The sequence below is a fragment of the Oncorhynchus tshawytscha genome, linkage group LG10, assembly GCF_018296145.1.
Source record: "Oncorhynchus tshawytscha isolate Ot180627B linkage group LG10, Otsh_v2.0, whole genome shotgun sequence".
In the NCBI taxonomy this organism is placed as follows: Eukaryota; Metazoa; Chordata; class Actinopteri; order Salmoniformes; family Salmonidae; genus Oncorhynchus; species Oncorhynchus tshawytscha.
Window position 1 is genome coordinate 84242356 of NC_056438.1, and position 12401 is coordinate 84254756.

The 12401-nt window shown below is 44.8% G+C and overlaps 1 protein-coding gene across 1 annotated transcript; it reads left to right on the forward strand.

Annotated features, from left to right (window-relative positions):
• Positions 1 to 719: 719 nt before the first annotated feature.
• Positions 720 to 5519, forward strand: rpl37a (ribosomal protein L37a). Its single transcript, XM_024409336.2, has 4 exons — positions 720 to 849; positions 2004 to 2132; positions 2888 to 2970; positions 5219 to 5519. The coding sequence occupies exons 1-4, from the start codon at positions 847 to 849 to the stop codon at positions 5280 to 5282; spliced, it is 279 nt and encodes a 92-aa protein (XP_024265104.1). The 5' UTR covers positions 720 to 846; the 3' UTR covers positions 5283 to 5519.
• The last annotated feature ends 6882 nt before the right edge of the window (positions 5520 to 12401 follow it).

Here is a 12401-nt window from a genome sequence, read left to right on the forward strand (position 1 = left end):
GGGGATGAGGTAGGTAGATAGATGGGCTGTTTACAGATAGGCTAAGTACAGGTGCAGTGATCTGTAAACTGCCCTGACAGCTGGTGCTTAAAGCTAGTGAGGGAGATGTGAGTCTCCAGCTTCAGAGATTTTTGCAATTAGAAGCATCATCTAGTATCTCTACCTGTACATGACCATCTGATCATTTATCACTCCAGTGTTAATCTACAAAATTGTAATTATTCGCCAACCTCCTCATGCGTTTTAAACACAATGTATATAGACTCTTTTTTTCTACTGTGTTATTGACTTGTTAATTGTTTACTCCATGTGTAACTCTGTGTTGTCTGCTCACACTGCTATGCTTTATCTTGGCCAGGTCGCAGTTGTAAATGAGAACTTGTTCACAACTAGCCTACCTGGTTAAATAAAGGTGAAATAAATTAAAAATTCAATTTAAAAATCCCATGGGATCCGTCAAGGCTGCACACAGCAGAAATATCACTGAAATATTCTAGTTCCTACACATCAACTTCCATATTCAAACAAAATAGTCATTTTATAGAACGCAAATGTAGTCTTGCTAGCACTGACTGCAATAATGAGATGGTGTACGTGTGTGCGCATCCGCTTCAGTGTGTTTTGGGAGTCGAGCAAGAGCCCACTCCTTTCGACTCCAATCATAGGAGTCAGAGTTGGAGTCGACTCCAAAAATCCTGGAGTCGTGCACCTCTACCAGTGGAAGCGTTGCTGATGGGGGGGAAGAGGCAACAGCGCCAACATCCCACAATGCAATACATTCCACGGGGGTAAATTGCGCCTGCGTACTGTGCGCTTCCTTTTTGGACCTACGTCTCCAGAACTACAATGGTGAGACGAAAATGTCCCCTTCCTAATCCACACCCATCTAACTAATCCAAAGCGGTTGATGGAATAACAATTTATCTAATGGGCCGTTAATATAATTCGCCATTAACTCCAAAAGTTATTGCAGATATTTTTGAGAGCGAATGGCCAAAATACATGTTTTTACTGTTCGCATAACTGGTAGTTATAGAAATGGACGCCCGGTATGTGCATGTCACTCGGGTTTGCGCACCCATTGCTTAAAATTGGGTCCCGTTACCAAGCTAGTTACATATATGTGTTTGTGGTTTTTGTAACAACCATAAACAGCGCTTAGTTATGTCAATAGCTACTGTAGTTGTCTTAACTATCTGTTAAAGACTGGTTACTTGTCACAGTGTGTCCTCGCCGCTGTAGACTGCAGTCATCGTTGCCAGCCAAGCTAATACTAACTTATTAAAGTTCTCTTAATGTTTTACAAATGTAACTAACTGTATTCTCGAGTGTGGTTGTAGAGCAGACGTTCGTTACATCCGCCATGTTGTCTATATGCCAAGAAATAAAAGGCGTAGTAAGTTGGCTGGTGCATGTTTAACTAGATTTGGGTAGTTTGCTTGCCAAGGTTGACTGTGATGTTTGACAAAATGCTGGGTGAGGTCATTGCCTTGCTAGTTATTGAGGGAGTTCTATTAACTTGGCCTGGGTGGAAAGGGATTGCATTCGTTTAGGAACCGAGCTGTCTCTCGGGCATGCCCCTTTCAGGCAGATGAGGAAGTCTGCTCAAAACAAGTCATATAGGTTATCACATGGCGTAGAATTCAGAATTCAGTAATGAGTAGAATTCAGTATTTTCACATGCAAAATCGATTGCTTTTAAATGAAATGCATTATTTGTCTTTCCAGTTTGAATGATGGATCATGTTGCCTTGTTGACAACAACCGAGCAGTGCAGTTTGTTAGATTTGAGTGGTGTGCTCAGGCTTGGCCCGGTCACGTGACAGGTCATATATATATATATAACAATGTTAGCTAAATGTTTGTTTGCAGTGCCCCTGTTGAGGTTTTTGTCTATGTAATGGGAGGAGTGGTATTTCCTACCATAAAGGCTAACTGTAAGATGGGGGATGCTAGTTGGACAAGGTTATTGTGTGTTAATTTGGTGTCTCCCTCTTCCTCAGGCCAAGCGCACCAAGAAGGTGGGGATCGTGGGTAAATACGGCACGCGTTACGGCGCGTCGCTCAGGAAGATGGTGAAGAAGATTGAGATCAGCCAGCACGCCAAGTACACCTGCTCCTTCTGTGGCAAGGTACGGTACACACACCCATGGATGGCAGAAATGTTTTGTTCCTGCAGAACGGTTACTGATGTCTTAATCCTTAAATCTGTTGATGCACTGGTGTGTCAATCTAAGTAACATCATAAAACAAACCCCATCAAACTGTCAGTTTAAACTGGAGATGTAGTTGTTTCTGCCTCTGTCGGCCTTCCACATCTGTGGTGACATCTAGAGCGCTGTTACACGGAGAAAACCCAAATGTATTTATTTCCCATAAATGTTTGTAGCACCGACCGGTATGGCTTACATACTAATATGAGCACCATGGAAAGACGACTCTCACCAACACTATTCTCTATTTTGCTCTACGGTCTCACAAGGGTCCCAGGACTCGTCTGAAGGTAACCCATACAAGTTAATGGAAGTATGGAGGTAGATTTGGGCCCCAAAAATAAGGGCTTAAATATGTGTAATAAAAAAAGAAAAACCATTTCCTGAGCTTTCTTATCTCTCTTAGGTATAGGACACACTTCAAAACCTTATTCAATATTAATCTAATAGTTTTTGTGATACCTAAAGGGGTCCTACATTTGATCAAACAGCTAAATGATCCTTTGTATGACCGGTGTTGGGTTCTGGGGTAAACTTTGGACGTGGTTATACTCAGAAGTATAGGAACATTAATAATATGAGAGGTGCCATAATGAAGCTTGGGAGGGGGACAGTTAGAGGTTAATAACAGTATTGAACTGACGTTACTAACAGTACTTGTGTTTAATCATCAGACTAAGATGAAGAGGAGGGCAGTTGGTATCTGGCATTGTGGGTCCTGCATGAAGACTGTTGCTGGAGGCGCCTGGACATACAAGTAAGTAACACTGTGAGCCTGTGGACATAGAACTGTGTTTCTGGACTGTGAGTGGGTGCCTTCTCCATCTATCCCCTGCTTCAATCTCCCCCTCAGATTAGACTAGGGATCTGTAACCACATAGAACTGTGTTTCTGAACTGTGAGTGGGTGCCTTCTCCATCTATCCCCTGCTTCAATCTCCCCCTCAGATTAGACTAGGGATCTGTAACCACGTAGAACTGTGTTTCTGGACTGTGAGTGGGTGCCTTCTCCATCTATCCCCTGCTTCAATCTCCCCTCAGATTAGACTAGGGATCTGTAACCACGTAGAACTGTGTTTCTGGACTGTGAGTGGGTGCCTTCTCCATCTATCCCCTGCTTCAATCTCCCCCTCAGATTAGACTAGGGATCTGTAACCACGTAGAACTGTGTTTCTGGACTGTGAGTGGGTGCCTTCTCCATCTATCCCCTGCTTCAATCTCCCCCTCAGATTAGACTAGGGATCTATAACCACGTAGAACTGTGTTTCTGAACTGTGAGTGGGTGCCTTCTCCATCTATCCCCTGCTTCAATCTCCCCCTCAGATTAGACTAGGGATCTGTAACCACGTAGAACTGTGTTTCTGGACTGTGAGTGGGTGCCTTCTCCATCTATCCCCTGCTTCAATCTCCCCCTCAGATTAGACTAGGGATCTGTAACCACATAGAACTGTGTTTCTGGACTGTGAGTGGGTGCCTTCTCCATCTATCCCCTGCTTCAATCTCCCCCTCAGATTAGACTAGGGATCTATAACCACGTAGAACTGTGTTTCTGGACTGTGAGTGGGTGCCTTCTCCATCTATCCCCTGCTTCAATCTCCCCCTCAGATTAGACTAGGGATCTGTAACCATGTTTCTATCCACCGTTTTTATGTGAGTAGAAAAATAAAATCTCGACAGCTGTAATGGAAACAGGAGGTTTCAGTACCATTTTATAAATGTGACAATTTGTTCTTTGACATTGTATCTTTTTCTGTCGCTAAAATGAATTATGCGAGAAAAGGCAGTTTGCCAAATATTGATATGATAGCCGTCATATTGAAGTAAACTTGGAGCCACGTGGTGATATGGTGTGTGGTCCTCCCACTGCAAGCAGTTTATTAGGCTACAGATTAAATAAATTATGAACTTCACAGGCTGGTGAAAGGTCATGAACTTAACGCTCCTTATTCTGTTGAAATGATCCATGCTTGACTGCCATTTGACAAATACAAATAATCTGTCTATAATAATCTCATGTAGACTAGTCTACCTGCACTGTATCTGCCTGCTGTTGGTCGGAATAGGCTATTTTAACACAAGTTTTAGCTATAAAAAAAAAAAGTGGAAAAATTTAGATTTATTCGGTCCATCAAAATGAACCGTAAATGTTGTGCACTGTGTCACCACCTGCTGATTTTGCTCCACAACAAGTCTGATTGGTTCTTTATGTGGATTCTACAATATGAGCATGTGAGGTGATTTTCCCCTCCAGACTGGGATTAGCAGGTAGCATCTCTGGTATGATCTGTCCTGTGTGGAAATGAGCCACGGCAACACGTCAATAGTTTAGTGGCTTCCTCTCCATCAGCGCTGGTCTGGAAACACTGGTGTTACAGCATGGCTGGAACTAAAGTCTGCACCAGTATTCTGTCCACAGAGTAACGCTTCTTTCATTCACTCTTGGAGATGCCCATCTCTGAAAACCTTCATCTTCAGAGTTGGAAATATATTGACAGCGTCGTGTACCTTGACTTTTCTTTGTTCAGAGGGTTGAAACATTCGTCCTGTTTGCAAAAAGGCAATAAAATAATACTGCAAAGAATTCAAGTTTTTGCCCAGAATACAAAGTGCTCTGTTTGGGGCACTGAGTACCACTCTCCATATTTACAAGCATAGTAGTGGCTGCATCATGTTATGACTATCCTTGTAATTGAGTTTCAGGTTACAAACTAAGCACAGGCAAAATCCTAGAGGAAGAAGTCACCTTTCGGCAGGACAATGACCTAAAAGACGAGGTCAAATCAACACCAGTTGCTATTGGCAACTGATTTACCAGGCACAGGTTAAGCCTAGTCCAGGACTGGAGCACTTTAATGGAGATTCTTCATGGAAAGGGATTCTTAGTTCAGGACTAGACTTAACCTGTGTGTAGGGAAACTACCTGGCCCTTGGTGTCTTGTGAGTTCAGTATGTTTCCACTGTATGTGTTAAACCACCGTTCTCCTCTGTGTTCGCTCTCTGTTCCAGCACGACGTCTGCAGTCACGGTGAAGTCGGCCATCAGGAGACTGAAGGAGCTGAAAGACCAGTAGACTGTTACCGGAGAATCAGACTGTCACTGTTGTGTACGGTTTGACCTGGACGCTGTGTCGAACATCTACCACAATAAAAAGCAGTCTGGAGCGGAACACCGGAGTCTACTTGTGTTGCTGTTGGTACAGCCCTGTGTGTTGCCTGCCAACTGAGTGTCTGAATGCTACTTGGCGCTGATGTTAACTCCTACAGTCCCACTTCTAGCCCCTTTAAAAAAATATATTGTTTGAGCTCCAGACTTCTGGTTTGTTCCATTGGTTTTCTGATTAATTAACAAGCTCTTAAAAGCAATGAAAAGCTCCTCCACAACGAATGCAGTGGAAACATTACAGAAGATAACATGGTAAAACATTAATTGTGAAGCTAAATATAAGGGCTGGACATGCAGATACGAGTGATTCATTGATGGGGTCTGATGGGTTACAGTGCATTTGGAAAGTATTCAGACATTTTGTTACGTTACAGACTTATTTTAAAATGGATTTAATAGTTTTTTCCCCCCTCAATTGACACACTACCCCATAACAACAAAGCAAAGAAACAAAACCAATCACATTTACAGACCCTTTACTCAAATCCCCGAGCTTTGTTGAAGCACCTTCAGTAGCGATTACAGCCTAGAGTCTTTGGTATGATGCTACAAGCTTGTACCTGTATTTGGGGAGTAAAAAATAAAATGTTATTGGTCACATGTGTTTAGCAGATGTTCCTTCAACCCTGCAGTCATATAACAATTCCACAGCAATGGAATTAAGAACACTCCCAGAGCCCTCCCTGTAGGCTGTCTCATCATTGTTGGAAATCAAGCCTACTACTGTTGTTGTCTGCACACCTCCAACGCAATCAAGTTTGCATGGCCACAGTCACGGTCAACAGGAGGGGACTGAACACACACCCTTGTGGGGCTCCAGTGTTGAAGATCAGCGAAGTGGAGATGTTTCCTACCTTCACCACCTGGGGGCAGCCCGTCAGGAAGTCCAGGACCCAGTTGCACAGGTGGGGTTCAGACCCAGGGCCTCCAGCTTAATGATGAGCTTGGAGGGTACTATGGTTTTGAATGCTGAGCTGTAGTCAATGAAATGCATTCTTACATTTTATTTAACTAGGAAAGTCGGTTAACAAATTCTTATTTACAATTACAGCCTAGGAACAGTGGGTTAACTGCCTTGTTCAGGGGGCAAAAGGACAGATTTGTACCTTTTAGGTTACTGGCCCAACGCTCTAACCACTAGGCTACCGCCGCAAACAGGTATTCATCTAGTCCACATGGGATAGGGCCGTGTGATGGCGATTGAAGTGGTGATATGACCCTTGACTCAAAGCACTTCATGATGACAGAAGTGAATGCTATGGGGCGATAGTCATTTATTTATCCATCAGTTATTTTACCAGGTAAATTGACTGAGAACACATTCTCATTTGCAGCAAAGACCTGGGGAATAGTTACAGGGGAGAGGAGGGGGATGAATGAGCCAATTGTAAACTGGGGATTATTAGGTGACCATGATGGTTTGAGGGCCAGATTGGGAATTTAGCCAGGACACTGAGGTTAACACCCCTACTCTCACAATAAGTGCCATGGGACCTTTAGTGACCTCAGAGAGTCAGGACACCCGTTTAACATCCCATCTGAAAGACTGCACCCTACACAGGGCAGTGTCCCCAATCACTAACCTGGGGCATTGGGATATTTTTTAGACCAGAGGAATGAGTGCTTCCTACTGGCCCTCCAACACCACTTCCAGCAGCATCTGGTCTCCCATCCAGGAACTGACCAGGACCAACCCTGCTTAGCTTCAGAAGCAAGCCAGCAGTGGTATGCTCAGTTACCTTAGCTTTCTTGGGAACAGGAACAATGCCCTCTTGAAGCATGTGGGGACAGGAGACTGGGATAGGGATTGATTGAATATGTCTGTAAACACCATAAACTACAATTTATATTCCCAGTCACCTTGGTTAAATGCGGTGGTTCTTTCAGTTTTGCGCAAAATGCTGCCATCTGTTTCTGGTTAGGGTAGGTTTTAATAGTCACAGCAGGTAACAGTAGGTAAACATAGGTAGCAGTAGGTAAACATAGGTAGCAGCAGGTAAACAAAAGTAGCAGTAGGTAAACATAGGTAGCAGTAGGTAAACATAGGTAACAGCAGGTAAACATAGGTAGCAGTAGGTAAACAGGTAACAGCAGGTAAACATAGGTAACAGCAGGTAAACATAGGTAACAGTAGGTAAACATAGGTAACAGCAGGTAAACATAGGTAACAGTAGGTAAACATAGGTAACAGTAGGTAGCAGTAGGTAAACATAGGTAGTAGTAGTACAACATCTCCTATATACTTCCTGATGAACTCACCCTATCAGTGTATTCGTCTGTGTTATTCTCGGAGGCTACCCAGAACACATCTCAGTCCGCGTGATCAAAACAATCTGTGTTATTCTCGGAGGCAGAACATATCTCAGTCCGCGTGATCAAAACAATCTGTGTTATTCTCGGAGGCTACCCAGAACATATCTCAGTCCGCGTGATCAAAACAATCTTGAAGCATGGATTCCGATTGGTCATACAAGCATTGTATAGTCTTTAGCACAGGTACTTCCTGTTTGAGTTTCTGCCTATATGAAAGGAAGGGAGGAGCAAAATGGAGTCGTGATCAGATTTGCCAAAAGGAGGGCAGGGGAGGGCCTTGTAGGCATCCTGGAAGTTGGGGTAGCAGTGGTCCAGTGTTTTAGCAGCTCGAGTGCTACAGTCAATGTGTTGATAGAACTACGGTAGCATTTTCCTCAAATTTTCTTTAAAATCCCCAGCTACAATAAATGAGGCCTCAGGGTATGTGGTTTCCAGTTTGCATAAAGTCTAGTGAAATTCTTTTGAGGGCTGTCGTGGTATCGGCTTGAGAGGGAATATACACGGCTGTGACTACAACTGAAGAGAATTCTCTTGGGAGGTAATACGGTCGGCATTTGATTGTGAGGTATTCTAGGTCGGGTGAACAAAAGGACTTGAGTTCCTGTATGTTATCCCAATCACACCATGAGTTGTTAATCATGAAACATGCACCCATGCCCTTCTTCCCGGAGAGATATTTATTCAGTATAACCAGAGTGCCATGTTTCCGTGAAATGTTACAATCCCTGATGTCTCGCTGGAAAGCAACCCTCGCCCTGAGGTCGTCTTTATTATCCGGAGACCGAACATTAGCAAGTAAGTACTCGGAAGCGGTGGGTGTTGTGCGTGGCTCCTGCGTCGAAACTAGAAGTCCACTCCGAGTATCTCCGCCAGTGATGTTTTGGGTCAACCTCTGGAATCAGTTAAATTGCCCTGGGGGGTACGAACAAAGGATCTTATTCAGGAAAGTCATATTCCTGGTTGTCAAAATTAACTTCCGGTTGTATGTAAAAGACAAAAGTTGCCTGGGGGCAAGATGGCGCCGATAGAGACGGTTTAGTTCTTAGGAAACTAGGCAGATCCTCTCTTCGGACCACCACCCAGGATAATGGATCGGATCCCAGCCGGCGACCCAAAACAACTGCGCCGCAGAAGGGGGAGATGGAGTGGTCTTCTGGTCAGGCTCCATAGACGTCACATCGCGCACCACTCCCGAGCATACTACTCGCCTTGTCTAGTCTCTTGACAACAAGGTAGATGAAATTCGATCAAGGTTAGCATTCCAGAGAGACATCAGAGATTGTAACAATCTCTGTTTCCCGGAAACATGGCTCACTCGGGATATGTTATCGGAGTCGGTACAGCCACCTGGTTTCTTCACGCATCGTCCCGACAGAAACAAATATCTCTCTGGTAAGAAGAAGGGCGGGGGGTATGCCTTATGATTAACAAGACGTGGTGTGATCATAACAACATACAGGATCTCAAGTCCTTTTGTTCACCTGACCTAGAATTCCTTACAATCAAATGCCGACCACATTATCTATAGAGAGAATTCTCTTAGATTATAATCACAGTCGTGTATATTCCCCCCAAAGCAGACACATCGACCCCCCTGAAAGAACTTCCAGGGACTCTATGTAAACTGGAAACCATATATCCTGAGGCTGCATTTATTGTAGCTGGGGATTTTAACAAAGCTAATCCGAAAACAAGGCTCCCTAAATTTTATCAGCATATCAAATGCGCGACACGAGCTGGCAACATTCTGGATCATTGCCACTCTAACTTCCGCGAAGCATACCAAGCCTTTCCTCACCCTCCTTTCTTCAAATCTGACCACGACTCCATTTTGTTGCTCCCAGCCTATAAACACACTAAAACAGGAAACGCCTGTGCTCAGGTTGGTTCAGCGCTGGTCCGACCAATCTGATTCAACGATAGACAGCTGCCTCTGAGAACCACACCCTGCCAGACACACAGAAATAGAAAGCATAGAAGACAAAACATAGAATGCCCACCCCAACTCACGCCCTGACCAAACCAACATAGAGACATAAAAATGATCTCTTAAGGTCAGGGTGTGACAAAGAAACTGGATTGATGCCAGCATTCGTGCAAAACTGAAAGCACGAACCAGTGCTTTTAATCAGGGCAATGTGACTGGAAACATGACCGAATACAAACAGTGTAGTTATTCCCTCCGCAAGGCAATCAAACAAGCTAAGCGTCAGTATAGAGACAAAGTAGAGTCGCAATTTAACTGCTCAGACACGAGACGTATGTGGCAGGTTCTACAGGAAATCACGGATTACAAAAAGAAAACCAGCCAAGTCTCGACACCGACGTCCTTCTCCCAGACAAATTAAACAACTTCTTTGCTCACTTTGAGGACAATACAGTGCCACTGACACGGCCCGCTACCAAAACCTGTGGGCTCTCCTTCACTGCGGACAACGTGAGTAAATCATTTAAACGCGTTAACCCTCGCAAGTCTGCCGGCCCAGACGGCATCCCTAGCTGCGTCCTCAGCTAGGGATGCCAGCTGGCTGGTGTATTTACGGACATATTCAATCTATCCCTATCCCAGTCTAATGTGCCCACATGCTTCAAGAAGGCCACCATTGTTCCTGTTCCCAAGGAAGCAAAGGCAACTGAACTAAACAACTATCGCCCCATAACACCCACTTCTGTCATCATGAAGTGCTTTGAGAGACTAGTCAAGGATCATATCACCTCCACCCTACCTGACACCCTAAACCCACTTCAATTTGCTTACCACCCCAATAGGTCCACAGATGACGCAATCACGCTGCCCTAACCCATCTGGACAACAGGAATACCTATGTGAGAATGCTGTTCATCAATTACAGCTCAGCATTTAACACCATAGTACCTTCCAAATTCATCTCCAAATTCATCTCCACCCCGCTGATCCTCAACACTGGGGCCCCACAAAGGTGCGTTCTGAGCCCTCTCCTGTACTCCCTGTTCACCCACGACTGTGTGGCCATGCACGTCTCCAACTCAATCATCAAGTTTGCAGACGACAGTACAGTGGTAGGCTTGATTACCACGAATGACGAGATGGCCTACAGGGAGGAGGTGAGGGCCATCGGAGTGTGGTGTCAGGAAAATAACCTCGCACTCTACATCAACAAAACAAAGGAGATGATTGTGGACTTCAGGAAACAGCAGAGGGATCACCCCCCTATCCACATCGACAGGACAGTAGTGGAGAAGATGGAAAGTTTTAAGTCCCTCGGCGTACACATCACAGACAAACTGAAATGGTCCACCACACAGACAGCATTGTGAAGAAGGCGCAGCAGCACCTCTTCAACCTCAGGAGGCTGAAGAAATTTGGCTTGTCACAAACTTTTACAGATGCACAATCGAGAGCATCCTGGCGGGCTGTATCACCGCCTGGTACGGCAGCTGCTCCGCCCTCAACCTTAAGGCTCTCCAGAGGGTAGTGAGGTCTGCACAACGCATCACCGGGGGCAAACTACCTAACCTCCAGGACACCTACAGCACCCGATGTCACAGGAAGGCAAAAAAGATCATCAAGGACAACAACCACCCGAGCCACTGCCTGTTCACCCCGCTATCATCCAGAAGGCGAGGTCAGTACAGGTGCATCAAAGCTGGGACCGAGAGACTAAAAAACAGCTTCTATCTCAAGGCCATCAGACTGTTAAACAGCCACCACTAACATTGAGTGGCTGCTGCCAACATACTGACTCACATCCCACCTTAATAATTAAACAATTTGATGTAATAAATGTATCACCAGTCATTTTAAACTATGACACTTTATATCATGTTTACATACTCTACATTACTCATCTCATATGTATATACAGTATTCTATACCATCTACTGCATCTTGCCTCTGCCGTTCTGTACCATCACTCATCCATATATTTATATGTACATATTCTTATTCATCCCTTTACACTTGTGTGTATAAGGTAGTTGTGAAATTGTTAGATTACTTGTTAGATATCACTGCACTGTCGGAACTAGAAGCACAAGCATTTATTTACACTCACATTAACATCTGCTAACCATGTGTATGTGACCAATAAGATTTGATTCGGGCTAGAAGCCCTCTATTGGCACCGGTTCTTCTCTGCAGATCCTCTCCATCTCTGTCAGGTTGGATGGGGAGCGTCGCTGCACAGTTATTTTCAGGTCCATAGATGTTTGATCGGGTTTAAGTCCAGCCTCTCCCAAAGCCATTCCTGGGTTGTCTTGGCTGTGTGGTTAGGGTCGGTGTCCTGTTGGAAGGTGATCCTTCGCCACAGGCTGAGGTCCTGAGTGCTCTGGAACATGTTTTCATCAAGGATCTCTCTGTACTTTGCTCTGTTCATCTTTCCCTCAAACCTGACTAGTGTCCCAGTCCCTGCCTCTGAAAAACATCCCCACAGCATGATGCTGCCACCACCATTCTTCACCGTAAGGATGGTGCCAGGTTTCCCCCAGATGTGACCCTTGGCATTCAGGCCAAAGAGTTCAATCTTGGTTTCATCAGACCAGAGAATCTTGTTTCTCATGGTCTGAGTCCTTTAGGTGCCTTTTGGCAAACTCCAAGTGGGCTGTCATGTGCTTTTTACTGAGGAGTGGCTTCCATCTGGCCAATACCATACAGGCCGGATTGGTGGAGTGCTGCAGAGATGGTTGTCCTTCTGGAAGGTTCTCCCATCTCCACAGAGGAACTCTGGAGCTCTGT

Bases quoted from the DNA above. Each gene is read 5' to 3' on its own strand.
- rpl37a (XM_024409336.2), top strand. The intron at 2,133-2,887 runs GTACGGTACACA...TTTAATCATCAG, and splicing joins CCTGCTCCTTCTGTGGCAAG to ACTAAGATGAAGAGGAGGGC. The intron at 2,971-5,218 runs GTAAGTAACACT...TCTCTGTTCCAG, and splicing joins GGAGGCGCCTGGACATACAA to CACGACGTCTGCAGTCACGG.